The sequence below is a fragment of the Magnolia sinica genome, chromosome 2 (genome assembly GCF_029962835.1).
Source record: "Magnolia sinica isolate HGM2019 chromosome 2, MsV1, whole genome shotgun sequence".
NCBI classification, from domain to species: domain Eukaryota; kingdom Viridiplantae; phylum Streptophyta; class Magnoliopsida; order Magnoliales; family Magnoliaceae; genus Magnolia; species Magnolia sinica.
Window position 1 is genome coordinate 14,223,154 of NC_080574.1, and position 17,659 is coordinate 14,240,812.

At 40.3% G+C, this 17,659-nt stretch overlaps 2 protein-coding genes and 1 long non-coding RNA gene across 3 annotated transcripts; 1 reads left to right on the top strand and 2 right to left on the bottom strand.

Moving 5' to 3' along the window:
* Window positions 1-1,290, bottom strand: LOC131235930 (probable carboxylesterase 12). Its single transcript, XM_058233080.1, has one exon. The coding sequence runs from the start codon at window positions 1,143-1,145 to the stop codon at window positions 195-197; it is 951 nt and encodes a 316-aa protein (XP_058089063.1). The 5' UTR covers window positions 1,146-1,290; the 3' UTR covers window positions 1-194.
* An 11,252-nt stretch (window positions 1,291-12,542) lies between these two features.
* LOC131235946 (uncharacterized) lies at window positions 12,543-13,807 on the bottom strand. The gene is made up of 2 exons (XM_058233082.1): window positions 13,547-13,807; window positions 12,543-13,040 (listed from the first exon to the last, which is right to left on the bottom strand). Exons 1-2 carry the CDS (start codon window positions 13,718-13,720, stop codon window positions 12,654-12,656), a joined length of 561 nt encoding a protein of 186 aa, XP_058089065.1. The 5' UTR covers window positions 13,721-13,807; the 3' UTR covers window positions 12,543-12,653.
* LOC131235962 (uncharacterized) lies at window positions 13,034-13,880 on the top strand. Its single transcript, XR_009166471.1, has 2 exons — window positions 13,034-13,295; window positions 13,422-13,880. It is a non-coding gene; the product is annotated as an uncharacterized LOC131235962 (long non-coding RNA).
* Window positions 13,881-17,659: the final 3,779 nt, after the last annotated feature.

The following is a 17,659-nucleotide window of genomic DNA, read 5'->3' on the forward strand; positions in this document are numbered from 1 at the left end:
TTGCTGAGTAAAATACGATTTATTTAAAGTTAACTATACGAGACTTACAATCCGCAATCCTCTTCCATATGGCATCCAAACTCACCAGAAATGTATTCGTTTTCCCCAAAACACTTTCTCCTTAGAGCTAACAACATCAACGTCTATGACAAAAGATAGAAAAACAACAAGAACGATACAGCAAAACAGGACCATCAGCGATTGAGAAATGCAGCCAAACGCTTCAGCATCTCCCCAGCTTTCTCACTTCCAGGGTTGAACATATGAAACACATGATCCTCTCCTTCCGTCTCTAAAATCTCCACCGTCCCTTCCCATCCACTCGAAGCCAACGTATGATAATAAACCCATCCTCTGTCCTTCAAAGAATCCTTCTCCGCCACACAAACAATCACTCGTCCACAACCTAACCTCGAAAGGCTCGGTGCCATGCCAGAGATCGGATTGATAAGTGGATCATCAAGGCTCACCGTAGAAGGATACACATACTTCCATATCGCATCTATTATACCCTTCGCAGCTGGATTCTTCATCTCATTTCCAATCGCCTCTTCTCCCCAGAAAAAGGGATGAATCAAAATCGCACCGTAGATCTTCACACCATGGCCCAATTCACTACTCCCAGCACGCATCACCATATCATGGACGATGTTACCACCAGCGCTATCACCCGCAACAAAAACTCGTGTGAAGTCACCATGGTCTCTAAGCCAGGCTTCCGGACCGCCATCGGCATGAGAGACGGTCCACTGGAGCGCGGCCCATGAGTCATCGTAGGCTGCAGGGAGAAAATGCTCAGGAGCTCTTCTGTAGTGAACCGACACGGCGATGACGTTAGCCTCGGCGACTAATGAATTGAGATAATTGTGGTATGTAGGCGAGAAGGGAGTCTCGATTATAAAGCCCCCGCCGTGGTAGTAAACGAGAACTGGAAGTTTTGTACTTGTCGCAGTGAGTTTGGGAAGATAGAGTCGGACCGACACACCTAATTCTGGAATGATGTCTATGTCTTTGGACGAGACGCCGGTCGTTGGATCGAGAGATGGGGGAACGACGTCGGTGCCGGTTAGACGCTCTATGCGGCCATCTTTGTACACGCGCATGAAATTTGGGATATCAAGTGCAATTTCATCAGTTGAAGCCATTATATCTATGAAAATGAAGGGGTGATGAGGAAAGGGTCTTTAAAGGAAGATGAGAAAGAAGAGGAATAGGTGTGCTTGTTTGGATGTTAGTGAGTGTTGATTTTGATATGTGGTTGTGATTGGCCGTTTTCTATTGATACTTTGATATAAGGAGTATACAGAAGAGACGAGTGCCTTTGTCTAGCGTGTGATAATTTTGAAAATGGGACGTGGATTGGGTACTATAGTGCATTCAGTATAGTCTGCGGGGCCTACTGTTATGTTTATATCTTATCCATGCCGTTCATCCATTTTAGTAGATTACTTTAGTATATGAAAATAAAATTGAAGTATATCCAAAGCTATAGTAGAATACAACTATTGGAAAGAATGGGAATGATGACGATGTATCATTGAAAACTTAGTAAGGCCCACAGTGATGTTTATTAGTCATCCAAACTGTTCATAAGGTCATAGAGAGATAGATGAAGAGAAAAAATAAATATAATATTTATCCAAAACTTCTGTGGCCCACAAGAAGTTTTCAACGGTAAGTTTTCAATTCCCACTGTTTCCTATGGTGTGGTCTAATTTAGCTTTGGATATGCTTCGATCATGGTCTATGCCATAAAATGAACAGGAAAAAATGGATGAACGGCGTAGATAATATACATACTTCACGGTGGACCCCACAGAGTTTCTTCAGTACGCAATCTGCGTACTAGAAAATGGTGGTGATCCGTCCTATGTTGGTTTTGCACAATTTAATAAATTATGGTGACTCATCGTCCTCACTTGTGGCACCGATGTACAGATATCCAGACCATCCAAACTGTGGGTCCCATTTTGGGTGAAGTGTCCCTCTAAAATTAAAATGATCAAGTGACAGAAAACCATATAATTGATGGTTATCAAATGTATGGTTAAAAGTAATATAGCGAGTGGTCCAAATTCACAAAAATTAAAAATTAAAAAAATCAGATGGCTAATATTAGCTTCTCCGTCAATTTACCGTTACACTCCATCGAAAGTTATGCACAGTCTAGATTGCCGTACAACTATTGCATGTGTATGGTTGAAGGTCTCAATTTTTTAAACTATGGAGAACTAACACACGACTCTACGCTGCTAATATGATATAAAATTAACCTTTCAAAATCAATGTTGAGGTGGGTGCTAATAAACAAAGACCAGTTATTTGATACTCCGGCAGTGAGATGGATGATATGCAGGCGATTGTATGTGAACACATGCCATATATTAACTCAAATTAAACCGTTCAAATCATGGTAGGCACCGTAAATAGGTTATGGACCTAAAATGATACTGATTGGATGATTGCAATATCTGATATATGAAATTTTTTGTGTCCAATTGGAACTGTTGATTATTTTTCATCTCTATCAGCCATTTAATATCAACAAACTCATCTGTATAATTAGTTTTATAAACCATTTAAATCAGGATCTACAATTTGCATAGTCTAATTTCAGCTAGACCCATGGCCCGTGTATAATTTCAAAGTGCTTGTGTATCACCAGCACAGCTTGCCAGAGTATCAAACATTTTTTTCTTGAAAATAACTTCCTGACTTTTTTCAAAACACAAAGTTCAAACATGGACCCGGAGCCGGCCGGTCTGCCGTGTGGGAAAAGTAGCTGGACACGTGTAGCTCACCTGTACCAGATCCAAACGTCTAATCAGACGGGTCCGTGCAAGTAGATGCCTCCCCACAAAATTAAAAGGATCTGCTTATCAAGTGGTGACACGATATATGTGATATGGACGGTTTGAGAGAAATTGATCAAGGGTCTGCATTCCATCACACATATGGGCTGTCAGATGATCAGATCAACCTGATTTTTTAAGCCTGCACCACAGGATTCTGATTTCTTGATCCCAAAAGGGGAATGGTTGGATATTCTTAAACAAGCAAAGGGAATTGTACTCACGCTTTCACTTCTTATTACTTACTAGTCGAGCCCATGGTTCACCGGTCCTGATTTCAAGACACTGGTCTGTTGCATCCAAGCGTGCAGGGACCAATGCACCGAAAATCTATGCTACAATTCTTGGGATTTGTGCTTCAGTTGAATATGAACAGTTGCGTTATTTCTATTTTTAGTTGTCTATTTGTTGGATATGAGTAGAAAGGCTATGATTGTACTGTTCAGGGAATTTTTGGGAATCATCCATCAATAGTCACAACATACCATGTTGGGGACCGTGGAAGCACAACACAATGAATTAAGTAGTAATCCAATCGCATCAAGCAAGTATAATAATTTTAACATGGAAAAATTCTTGTGAAAAAAAATTATAGCACAGAGCGACATAAACATTATGAAAATATAAAACTATCAAAGATAGAGAGAATAAACAATTCAAACAAGCCTTGAATCACTCTTTCCTGCCTTTGAAACCCTAAAAACAAATTAAAAAGCCTTAAGTACCTCTCAATTCTAGTTACACTCAAATATATAGCTTTTAGAAGAATCTCAATCAAAATTGAAAACAAATCTCACAAATTCACAAATCTGTGTAATTCTGCATTATGCTTGGTGACACATTTGATGAGACTTCGATGGCATCGAATTAGACATTCAATGTCATTGAACCCACTTTGATATCATCAAAATAACACCAAAACATTGCAGTGTCTAAATATGAAAATTTGAATTTTACCAATGACATCGAGCAGACCTTTAATAGCATCGCGCAACTTTCGATAACATCGAACGACCTTCGATAGCATCGAAAAGGGCACCTAAAGTGTCTAGCAACCAATTCAATTTATTTCAAAAAATCTCAATGGCCTAGAGCCGACTTCAATGGCATCGAAGCCTATCATCGATATACTGTTGAATTTACTTATTTAAGACATCTATCAACGTACCAATAGATTAGGATGTAGATATTGGTAAACTATATACTTTTTGCATATGTATAAATTAATGAGATTAACAATATAGAAAGATTAATAGATGTTAATCATTTTTAATTCAAACAAGCAATACACTAAATATATAGATATAAGAGATATTAAGATTTTTTTTATCCGGAAAATCTTCTGATATAAAAGAAAAAAAATCATGGAATCTAACCCGGCACAAATCCATAATAATAAAAATAATAGATGTACAATCATCAAAATACTTCTCTTGAATATCCCAACCATATCACTTAAAGGTAGATTATAAATAATACGAAATAAATTATTTTCTCATCAAGTAATGATTGTAAAAACTCCCAACACAATCCTTGAAGAAGACAATAAAATAAAACCAACGTTGTATATGGACCCTCATGAACCCAGATGCAAAGATTTTGACGGTAATAACTCTTAGCCTTCCTCTTCTACAAATAACTTCTCTTCTTCTCTCTCCTTTTGTCCTCCTCGGGAGGAAAAAAAAAAACATTTTTGTTGCTAAAACTCACTTTAAGCAAAAAAAACATTTTTTTTTTCTCATTTTAGCTTTGAATAGTGAATGGACCAAAATACTCCACACATGTGTAAAACGAAAAAGCTACTTAAGACTATAGATGTGGGTCCCACTTCCACATGAGGAGGGACCCCAACAGTAAATACTAAATCGAACCCACATGACAAAACGAATAATGGGAGTTACCTATCCAAAGCACCCGGCCTAGGTTCCAAGATCCCCCACGCACCACCACAGACACACTCCAACAAGCCAAAAAAAACTTCTGAGTGGATGATCCCAGCATAATCATAACCATCAAGTAAACGGTTGAAAGGAGAATGGCCAGCTGCCCAAATTCAACAGGTGAATTCGATGGATAATATTGGGCGCACAATTGGATGGTCAGTCTTGCTCTGTACAAGATAAAGAAAAGGTGTACCAAGTTAGTAAGCTTCAACTAACACATGCAATGTCACCCATATGTCTTGTTACAGCTTTTCAACGTTTGAGATTTTTCCTCCGTTGAGTAGATCAAGTAATGCCAACTAGCCGTAAATAGACAAAAACCACATGTTGGCGTGTGGGCCTTACTATGGTGTTTGTATGACATTTTGTCTGTTCAGCAAAATTGCCATACCATGAAAATAGGATGCTCTCGAAAGTCAAATTAATCAGGCACACCATAGAAAACAAACCATGAACAATCATCCAAAAAACTTCACATTAAGGTGAAGCATCTCCATGCCATATATGGTTGAAATCGTCTAACTTTTGGGGCATCTCATATTCATGGTGGGACAACCTTGCTAAATGGACAGGAGAAAAATAATTACAATAAATGCTAATAAATACAAGAGAAAAATAACCTATTTTATGACTTGGAAATAACATCCCAAATGCTTACATATTTCATCTATGGTTTGCATTTATTTCATGATTTGTGAGTCCCACTGCTGGACAGGTCATCTTACCCAAAAAAAACAGTTTGGTTGAAAAATCTCAGCATCTGATTCATGCATACTTGTTCCAATATTTAGCAATATGATCATGTTAACCATCCAATTAATGTTGACCAATCTACTATCATGACCAAGTTACTGCATTTTTGGTTCATTGTCCATCTAAAGTGAGTCTCATTAATTGGACCGTTTAATTTGAGCTACTTTTATGCCATGTCTATATTTCATGGTGCCTGCTTATCAACTTGTACCATCTACAAGAGTATTGAAGTTTTTTTCTTGTAACTTTGGCTGCATATGACACTTGATGGGGAGGGACTTGAAATGGTACAAAAGGAATAGATTAACTCAATCTATATCAATAAAACTGTGTAACCCACTGTATATGTAACATCCAGGCCATTCATCCGGTTCTATCCTTGATTCTAGACTTAAGAAATAAAAAAAATTTCAATGGCATCCACAGCTCAGGTGGGCCACACCACCGGAAATTGTAGGGATGAGATTCCAAACATAGATTTGTTTGTGAGGCCACCATGGTGCGCATCTTTCATCAAGCCTGTTAATCAAGTGTAACCACCAAGATGAGGTGAATAGAACAAAATCAGCCAGGTTCAAAATTCAGGCGGGCCAATCAGTTGGATTATACACCGGTCCAAACAGTTTAAATTTTATTAATTTGAATCAAGACTAATAAATATAAGGGAGAAAGGAGTAATTTCATGAATTGGAAATAGCATTTATATACTTGTATTTATTTTAATTATGCTTTGCAAATAGTAATTGTAAAGAGAGAACTAATGCTCTCCCTCATCTCTCATCTTCTCTATCCATCTCTCTTTAAAAGAGCCATCCATCTCTATTGTACACCTGGCGCTTTGACCCATCATGTTATATATGTAACATGGCTCTTTCCATTTAGTTATCTCCTTCCCCTTGGAAAATAAAAATAAAAATCAATAATATCCCACAACTCAAGTAGGCCACACCACCACGAATTATAGGGATGAGATTCCAAACATAGGTTTGTTTGTGAGACCACCCTAGTGTGTATCTTTCATTAAATTCGTTAATAAAGTCTAACCTGCTAAAATGAAGTGAATATTACAAAATAACCCAAATCCAAAATTCAGGCCGGCCACACCACGCGGTTAGAGGATTTGGGAGCAATTTTGTATTTTATTTTATTTTTTTCCATTGTAGTTTAAATAAGAGTTCTCATCTGATGGATGAAGTAGGTAATTTGTGTATACAACATGGTGGGCCCACAAAGATTGGGTGCTTTATGCGCCTCATATGTGACATTTTCAGTCCAGGAATGTTATAAGTACAGTGAGTGCTATCATTAAAAAAAATCAGCTTTTCTTTCTAGGTGGCAGATTGTGTACTCCCTCGTACCTGGATAATAATCCATGCATCCAAGCAGGGTCTGTTGAGTCTGCTAGGTTTTACCCAGACCGATCATACTTTTTTTTTTTTTCCTGATCATTTTGGGGTTTGAGCCCGAAAAATGAGTAGATTGAAAGCTCAAGTGGACCACACCACATAAAGAAGCGGACCCATACTTTGAAACCCTCCTATGGTCCACCATGACATTTTTTTTCCATCCAACATGTTCCTCTGTTCATGCAGACTTGGATGCAGGAAAATGCAAATATTAATTTCATTCTTAACTTTTGTGGCTCCCAGGAAGTTTTTAATAGTGAGACTTCAATCCCTACTTTGCAATCCACTTGAGCCTCAGATTTACCTATTTTAGGGTTCATAGCTTAAAATGATTAGAAAAATGGATGGACAATGTGGATAAAACCCTTACATCATGATTGCCCCACAGAGCCCGGTAAGGATTATCATTCTGGCGGATTGCGTCAAACTCCTGTAACCATAATCCAACCGACCAGGGGTACCCAAAACAGATGAGCTGCACTACCCAACGTGTAACCTTATCTCCCCTACCCCTCTTCTGGTTGTGCCATTACCAAAAACCGGGTGCTCTTATGTGTAGAAATCGGATAGTGTAATCAGTCACTCAGTAAGCTCTTATCATACTGAGTAAACTCTGTTGGGCCCAACGTAAATGTATATGGTTTATCCACGCTGTCCATCCATTTTCCCAGCTCATTTAAGAGGTGCAAACCAAAATTGAAGCACATACAAAGCTCGAGTGGATCATAGCACAGGAAACAGTGGGGATAATGATTTCCACTGTTGAAACCTTATTAGGCCCCCATAGTGATGTTTATTTATCATCGAACCTGTTCATAAGATCCAAAAAACATGGATGAAGGGAAAACACAAATATAAGATTAATCCAAAACTTAAGTAGCCCTCAAGAATTTTTCAACGGTAGATGTTCAATTCACACTGTTTCCGTGGTGTGGTTCATTTGAGCTTTGGACATACTTCATTTTTGGGCTCAAGCCATAAAATTATCTATTAATATGGATGGAAGGAGTAGATAAAATATATAAATCAACGGTGGACCCTACAGAGTTTACTCCGTACGCTTACCATACTGAGTTACTCGCTGCGCAACCGCTTCAAAGGGTTTGTTGAAAACAGGACGTCATTCATGCCATATTGCTGGATCCACACTACCAGCGCTCCTCCCACCGCGCAATCCGCTTCGAAGGGGTTGTTGAAAAAGGACGTTATTCATGCCACATTGCTGGATCCACACTACCAGCGCTCCTCCCTGTGAGAGAGGGAATATACACAACCCGCATCTCATTATCATGACTCGCCTGCCTCAATATCGATTGAAAGCATGGGCTGGAGATGGTAGTGAATCGAATTGAAGGAGGGGTAGTAACAATCACTTCAAGCAGTGGAAACAACAAAAGATGTGCTCCAAGTCCTTAGGCTGTTGAACAATATCCAACCACACCAGAATGGACGGTACAAAGTCCTCCAGCTTTTCATACTCTTGGAGAACTACCGATAACCGATGTTCAACTGGTATCGAGTCATAACGGGGGACATGCCTAAATATCCGTGGCAGAACCAGAGGTTCTAAAACTGAGACCCCCTTTTTACTGGAAACGGATTGGCTACTCCCCTGCCACCATCCAATGGCTAGTGGTTGGTGCTCTGTGGGCCCCCCCATGATGGATGTGTTTCATCCATGCCGTCCATCTATTTTTCTAGATCATTTTAGGATATGAGGTAAGAAATGAGGTATATTCCAATATCAAGTGGACCACATTACAGGAAACAGTGTTGAATGAGTGTCGACCATTAAAAACACTTTTGGAGCCTATAAAAGTTTTGGATCAAGCTGATCTTTGTTTTTTCCCTTCATCTAAGTCTGTATGACCTAATCAACAGATTAATGTCAAATAAACAGTACAGTGGGCCTTAGGAGGATTTTAATGGTGGATATCCAATCACTTTTGTTTTCCTATGGTGTGGTCCACCTGAGATTTATATACCACTCATTATGGGAATCAAGCCCTAAATGATCTTTAAAAATGGATGAACGGCATGGATGAAACATATACATCATAGTGGGGCCCACAGAACACTGACCAGCGCCCTCCGGGCTAGTGGCATCCTGGCAGGGGGAGTAGCCAATCCGCTTCCCTTTTTACTACGCGCAAACGCTGTTTGTTTCCCTACCTTCTTTTTCTATAAGTTTTGGAAGGTGATGGGCCGTCCATGCAGCTGTGAAGAATTTGTTTTTTGTCTAAGGAAGGATGCTTAGGGAAGGTAACGCAACCCTAATTGTCCTCGCAGGATTTCCAGTAAGTACCATAGCGACGCGCATTAGATAAAACAGGTTGAGTAGCGAGACTACTACTGAAGTGACGTCACCAAGTTTTGTGGGACCCACCATGATGTATGTATTATATCTACACCATCCATCCATTTGGAAAGATCATTTTAAGGCACAGGACAAAGAGTGAGTCAGATTCAAATCTTGTGTGGATCCACCACAGAAAACAGTGGGAAGAGTGGCGCTCACCGTTGAAACCTTTCTAAAGTCCACTATGATGTTGCTCATAAGTTAAGACGGACATGAATGAATGGAAAATAAAAATTTCAGCTTGATTGAAAACTTTTGTGGCCCTTGAGATTTTTAATGGTGGGAGTCACTCTCTCCACTGTTTTCTGAGGTGGGGTCCATTTGAGCTTTGGATCTTACTAATTCTTCGGATCATACCCTAAACTGATATCTCCATATGGATGGATAGTGTGGATACAACACATACATCATAGTGGGTCTCACCTAACTTGATGACATCACTTCATTAGCAAGACCAACCTGTCAGTAGCTAATCCGCGTCCTAACCATAATTACTGTAGCTGAGTTTCTCCATCCGCTCAACGAGCTACCCACGTCTGCCAATTTTCAGCCATATATAACTTGAGATTCTCTCCTTTGTCAGCAATTCTATGGGGCCTATCATAATGTATCTGTTTATCCACACCATCCATCCATCTTCTCATATCATTTGAATGGATAAGCCCCAAAATGAGACAAATCCAATGCTTAATTAGACCACACCAAATAGTGAGCTTGGGTTACATTAAATGCAAGAATCATCTATGGTGTGGTCAATTTAAGCCTTGGATTTGCCTCATTTTTAGGTTCATACCTTATAAAAATGATATAAGGAAATAGATGTATGGCGTGGATAAACAGATACATCACATTGGCCCACAAGAGAACCGGGTGGGTGGACACAATCTGCTTCCATATTGGGAACCATGTGCTTCTTAAACCATAATTGCAATTAATTCAAGAATCCATCATGAAATAACTCATCATCCTCTCCCTTTCATATTTATTTGAAACCTAATTAGAAGTCCTTTTTCAAATCTACCGCATCTAAGCTAATTGGACTTGAGGTATGCTCTAACAACCAACAATCCTAAGTTAATGTTAATAAATGTTTGGAGATGAGTTATTTCCTAAAAAGAGTTAGTGGCTTGGGTGGGCCCCACCATAGTGTTCTTATGAAGTCCACCCAACCATCAAGAGTGTCACCACATGGTAGACCGGTGCCCGAAATTAAGCCCCATCCGTGGTTCAGGTAGATCACATGATGGGATACATCATCTGGGTAAAAGCTTACCCTCTAATCAATTTCCCTTTGTGTGCCCATTTAAATCTTGCAAGAGTTTGCTTTTGTAAAATAAGCATAGATTTGTGTATGGCATATAATTATCGGAGTGGATTTCACATACTCATTGCAATGGGTCCTGTAAGAATCAAGGGTGGACCTCTCTCTCCAAAAAAATTTCATTTGCGTGGCTTATTTGAATCACCAATTAACCTGATTTTTTAGATATGGGCAGCATAAGATTATACATCTAAGGGTTAGAGTAGATCTCACATATGCTTCCCAGTAGCCCCATCACAAGTCAAGGGTGGGTGTTCGTCTGGCACTGTTCCGAGAAAAGTGATTCATTCCCTAAAAAAAGAGCTGTAAAGTACAATTAATGGTTGGACCAAAGCAAGCTACAGACAACCATATGGTAACTTCCAAGGATTGAATGCACGTGAAATCTAACCATTTTAAGAGGTTTGCTCCACCACAAGGATCACTTAATGCAATGGTCAATATTCAATATTATCCATAGAACAAGTGGTCCACATCATATAAGAAAACGTTTAGAAAATAGCAAAACATAAGTCTGATGGCTAACCTGTTAGACAATTTGGTAGTCATATACATGTGCGAGGTTGGAAGTTAACTGCCGGTTGTACCTTAACCTATAGCCCAGCCGGTTGGACTTAAGAACTCGTTAAGAAAGAGGGGTGTCATTCAGGCAGGGCGGGCCGATCGAATTCGGTCAGTTCATGATCATACGGCCCACCTTGATGGATCTGTTGTATATCCACGTCCTCCATTCATTTTGCAAGTTCAATTTAGAGCATGGTCTCAAAAATGAAGCCGATTGAAATCGATTGAAATCTCAGGTGAACCACGTCACGGGAAACAATGGTGATCGAATGCCTCCGGTGAAAACTTCATAAGGCCCAACGTAATTTTTATTTACCATCCAACCTGTTGATAACGTCAAACAGATCTGGATGAAGGCAAAATAGAAATATTAGCTTGATCCAATGTGACCCACGAGAAGTTTTTAATGATCAATCACCACTGCTGCCTATGGTGTGGTCCTCCTGAGAATTGAATCAGCTTCATTTTTTGTCCTATGAATTAAAATGAGTTAGAAAAATGGGTGGACAGTAGGGATATACAACATATACATCAAGGTGGGCCCCACGGTACCTGACGGAACTTGGTCAGGTTGGGACCTGGTTCAATCTGCGCCCAAAGGAGTTTTAGGACGCAGCCCTTGATTTTTAGGGGCCTACTGTGATGTTTATCTGAGATCTGATTATTAGATGTGTAATCTCATATTGGGCTCAGATTAAAAAGAAAAAAATACAGCGACCTGTAATTCGGGTGGGCCACACTTAGGGAAAAAGTTGGAAGAGAGATGTCCACCTTTGATTTTCTGTAAGATCCACTGTGATGTTTATACAAAATCCACTCCAACCATTAGGTGCCACACCAAAACTTAAGTATAGAGTCTGAAAACTCAGGCCCATCTGTAGTTCAAGTGGGCCACATTAAGAGAAATAATTTGAAGAATGAACTTTTTCATGCACTATTTTCAATCTTGTCGTTCACATGTACGTACCACCGTTGGGACTCGTTTAAGGCATTGGGTCTAACATGGGGTGACACACCTAATGGTTAGGTGGATTTAATATTAAGAACATAGTGGGGCCCACCCTAGCAGGCATCCCTTTCACAAAATCATGTTAAATAATGTCACCTACTCACATTAAAGCTCTCCAGACATTTATTAACATTAATTAATAGCTAAACATAGGAGCTAATGGACATACAACAGTCTGTCTCTCTCTTACACATATCTATAGGAAATCTCACCTGCACACCTTCTTACACCCCGGAATCTTATGTGTGTGTGTGTGTGTGTGTGTGTGTATATATATATATATATATATATATATATATTTGTGTGGCAAGTTTTTTTTTTTTTTTCTTTTTAAAAAAGGCTTACATCCTTTATCATGATTTTATTTATTTTATAAAATCCCAAAAACACTCGATCGCTAATAAGCCTTCTAATCTCTTCTCCCCGTTCTTACTGAAAATTTAGTACTAAGACATCATAAGCGTCTGATTCCCTCGATACCATGACCAAGACTCCGATGGAGAGAGCGGCAAAGGCGGCAGCATCATCATCTTCCGATAGAGACCAAAAGGCCAGCCTTCCAAGTAACAGAACTCTTCCAACACTGACCGGCTTCGAACATGCTTGCACTCAACTCCACTCGCACTTGAAGAATGAGAAAAACAACTCTTCACAGAGAAGAAGGCTTCATCTTCATCCTCTTCCTCGTGATCTTCATCTTTTCCACCCTTTGGAGCTATGAACAGTTCTCCTGTTGCCGGAGATAAGACCCAACACAGGCTTTCCATCGTCAGGCTACCCTTACGACGAAGCTTTGCTTTCATTGCTCCACTTCGAACAGCTAAGATGATCACCTATAAAAGAAGGGGAAAAAAAAAAAGCCCAAGATGAAGGTCGTCCACATAAAGTACGTTACAAGGTTCAAATATACCATGTAATTTTACATGATTTCTACTACTCTCTGAGTTCACTCATCTATCTATTTATGATTGCCTGGTATGCATGGCTGATGACTATGGCAATTGAAGCTGTTAATCTGGTGGGCCACCTCAGGAATGGTCCATAACTCGAGAATCACAGTGTTGGTGAATCCTGACCATCTAATTTTTGTGAGTACAGCCTGTTTAATGTGGACAGGCAAATATTGCTCAATTTTTCCTCATCTATATATTGTCTATTCACATCCAGTAATCAGTGACCGCTATGAACTAATCACATCAATTTCTTGGATGCAGCGATCCACACGATGGCCCATCAAATTGATAGTCCTAATCACCATGCACCCACATAAATAAATAAATAATAATAAATAAAATAAAATAAAATAAAAAAATAAAAAAGAAAGAAAGACAAGGTATACTGCTTGATCATCTTCGATATCACTGGTGGGATTCTCATCTTCCAAACTCAAAGGGGACTGCCTTCCAATAGGGAAAACATGGCACTGACCAAAAGCATCCTTCAAAGCAGAAAGGAAGAATTTACAAGGGATGGAAGGAGACTTAGTAGGCTCTTCCCAAGAAACAAAGGCCATGGTTGGTGCAAAAACTCTTCAAGAGAAGAAGATAGAAGATAAAAGAAAGATGATGGGGCTTTTTCTATGGTGTTTGTGGATATGGGTGTTTATCATTCTTATATATGTAATGAAAAATATACACCATCAAGTTGAAAAATAAGGAGAGAAATGTCGTTTACGTGATAGTGGCCTCACATCTTATTTCATATCAGGCTTTCTAACTCTTTGGGGTGAAGACAACGTTAGGATGGGTATGAAATTGAAATACCATTTGTACATTGATGCCCTCACCTTTGGACTGAAGATTGTGAAAGGGCAGAGGGGCAGTATGGTCTTTCAACGCTTTGAAAAGCGAAAACTCGACGGTATTTTCCAATGTAGAGGATATCCATTTGAGTTTTGGTGGTTTTACATAGTTTTCACTTTTCACTTTAAGCAAACGTTAGCCTGAGACATGTTACCTACTTACAAAAAGAAGAATTGCCAAAACTGCCCCTTTCTTCCCTCCCTGGGACTGTGCCTCAAGACCCATTAGTTGGATCTGGACCATCAGTTTTAGGCCTGATAACTCATTGGGTTAGGCAAACCTTGAATCTAGGGCTGTCAAAGGTCTGGGCGTGGGCCGGACGTAGGTTTGTCCCCCTGACCGAAAAAGTAAAACCTAGGCCCGAGCCTGGCCTATGATGATTATAGACTGCCCAAGCTCGAGCCTGGCCACCCACTTTTGTAGAAGATTTGGGGTATTCGTTGATATGCCCCATCTTGCATGATAGGACAAAAATGTATTTGAAATCCTAAACAGGCTTACGGGACCAACCTTAACGGGCCGGGTCCAAAAGTCCAATGAGACAGCTTGGCACATTCACAACCCTACTTGAATCTGTCCAAATGATTTACAAGTAGGGCCAGAGCAATCCATGTGTCCGTATTTTCTGGTTGGCCCAACAAGACATATATCATATTGGTCTGGGTATTGAGCCTGATTCCTTAACACATGGGCTTGGATGGGCCTGGACTCAGGTTCTTAGCCCTAAGACATGATGCAGCCCAGCCCCTTTGACACCAAATTCTGTTTGGTCCTATTTGGTAGATGATTAAAATTAGTTCATCTCATTTTAGTTAACTGTAGAAATGTATTAGACTCCTTCATCTCTAAACATAATTACTGTTAACTGGAAATCGATATGTGTTAGAGATGAAAATCTCTAATATGTAATTACTTCTAAGTAAAATGAGATGAATCATTTTTAAGCGTCCACCAAACAAGGCCTTAATTGTATTCTGGAAAGTGTTGCGGATCCTGTATTTCATTGCAATCAGATACACCACTAAGAGCGAGGATCCTGTAATTTATTGCATTCGGATACACCACTAAGAGCAATTTCGGGGTAATGGCCCAAGAAACTAGCTTAACCACTGGCTTCTAACTACAAACCATCAAGTTCCAATTCATGTACAGACCATGAGAAGGTGACCCCACTAGTAGATGTCACCCTTCAAATGTTTCAAATGTTTGGGCCTGTTTGGATACCATCAAATAAGTTACTTATTAATTTATTTTAAGTCATTAAGTTACTTTTTATACTTAAATTAGTTTGATAAGCATCATGATAAAAGTAACTTAATACTGAAAGCTATATATATATATATGGGGGAAAAGGTACTATGCGCTGGACCTCACGATAAGCTCCCGTAAGGTTGAGCTGTGTGGGCCCCACCGTGATGCATGTCGACCATCAACACCGTGCATTTGATGGGTCCCCTCTAAATTATGGGATACCCAAAAATCAGCCGTATACGGAACTCAGGTGGGCCATACCATCTAAAATCATGTTAAGACACTGTTAAAACATATAAAAGCACTTGGTGGGGCCCACCTGAGTTTTTAATGCTGCTGAAACTTGGTTTGAACCCTCATCCAAGTGGGACACACATAATGGATGGGTTGGATTTGCAAACGACATCTCGGTGGGCCCAAAAAACTGATTATGAATGTTTTAATGGTGCACGGCCCTTCCCCACTTCTGTATGTGGTGTGGCCCACACAAGTCACAGATTGACTTGATTTTTGAGACCTAGACCCACGATGGAATGGTGCATTTGGCTGATGGGGTAGATGTTCGAAACGCATCACGGTGGGGCCACACAGCTCGACCTCATGGGATGGACTCGTGAGGTCGAGCGCATAGTACCTTTTCCCTATATATAACTTTTTGAGGTCTTACATTCCTATTCTCTCTCAGTCACCCTCAAATCCATGCCAAAGGAGACTCTCTCAGTCCTTAAAGGAGGCCCCAAGAGATGGAACATCCCCATCAAAGGAGGTGGGGCCCCCATGATAGACAGTCTACACGAAAGTGAGCCCCGTACAATGGATAACCCCATATTAATGTGGGCCCACATAATCGATGGTCCACTAATAATAAATAGCCCATATCCAAAGTGGACCGGTATAATGGACAACCCAGTTCAAATGTGGAGCCTAGATGATGGATGATCAACATCAAAGGTGGGCTCCACATGATGGGCAGTGGACATAAGCAGGCCCCACATGATATATGAGGCACATCAAGATAGGCCCCAAATGATAGACGGTCCACATTAAAGGTTGGCTCTTAATGATAAATGCCCTACATCCAAGGCGAGCCCCACATGATGGATGACCCACACATGATGGATGGCCCGTATTGATTTGGGGCCCACATGATGGATGATCCACATCAAAGATACAATGGATGTCCCACATCAAGGTGAGCCCTACATGATGGACGGTCCACATCAAAGGTCAAACCTAATGATGAGCAGCCCACATCCAAGCTGGGCCCTGCATGATGGGCAGCCCACGTCAAAGGTGGGGCCCACATGATGGATGGTCCATATCAAAAGTGGGCTCCACATGATGGGTAATGGATGTTAAAGATGGGCCTCATATGATGGACGGCCAATATTAAAGTTGGGCCCTACATAATCGATGGTGCCATTAAAGGTCGGCCCCCAATGGTGAATTGCTCACATCCAAGCTGGGCCCTGCATGATGGACAGCCCACATCAAAAGTGGAGCCCACACAATGAACAGTCCACATCTAAGGTTAGCCCGGGTGGACCAGACAAACATGTGGGATAAATACTAATACGTGATGTTGGAGACATGCTTTTCTACCCTGTAGCCCACAAGTACATTGTTTACCAAATAAGCTTATTTACTAAAAAAGTAGAAACCAAGTTAAGTTACTTAAGGCATAAGTACCTTACAATCCAAATGCACCCTTAATGGCCTACGGTCAGCCCAGTCAGTTTATTTAATTGCACCCTATTGTCAATTACCAACTTCAGGGCAGAAAGGGCCAATGGACCCTGGTGAATCTGGATGGATCGACAACGAACGCATTAACATTCTACTAGAACTAGAGGTTCATTTGGATCCCTAGAAAACTCTTCATGGCATGGATTCAATTAGTTTAATTGATTGCATGCTGTTGTCAATTACCAACTTCAAAGCAGAAAGGGCTGATGAACCATGCAGAAACATTCGAAGGGAACTAGAGGCTCATTTGGTTCCCACCCATTCCAATCCAGTTATTCTTAAGTGAGATTTCCAAGGATCCAAACAAGGCCCAAGAGCAACAACTGACAGGGGTCTACAGCCATTGAGACGGATAATTGTAACCACAACTCACTATGATTGTGCATCCAAACACACAAAAGACACCTTTTCTAACCACAACTCACTATGATGGTCATATCGCCTTTAAACATGACCTTCTATAATATAAAATGGTTTAAGCTGGTCTTTGCTTCCTAGGAGATTCTGGGGGCATGGTCCTCCAAAGTGAGGCACACTCCAGGACCGCTCGAGAAGGCTAGCGCACACACTTTCCCAAATAAAAATTGAGCTAATCATGTCTCCCATTTTCATCTCACTTTAGATGTAGGCAGAAACAAGGCAAATCAAGCATC

Excerpts from the sequence above, each read along its gene's own strand:
- LOC131235930 (XM_058233080.1), bottom strand. The coding sequence starts at position 1,145 with ATGGCTTCAACTGATGAAATTGCACTTGATATCCCAAATTTCATGCGC.
- LOC131235946 (XM_058233082.1), bottom strand. The coding sequence starts at position 13,720 with ATGGCCTTTGTTTCTTGGGAAGAGCCTACTAAGTCTCCTTCCATCCCT. Across the intron at positions 13,041-13,546 it reads ATATCGAAGATGATCAAGCA|GTGATCATCTTAGCTGTTCG; the intron begins GTATACCTTGTC and ends CTTCTTTTATAG.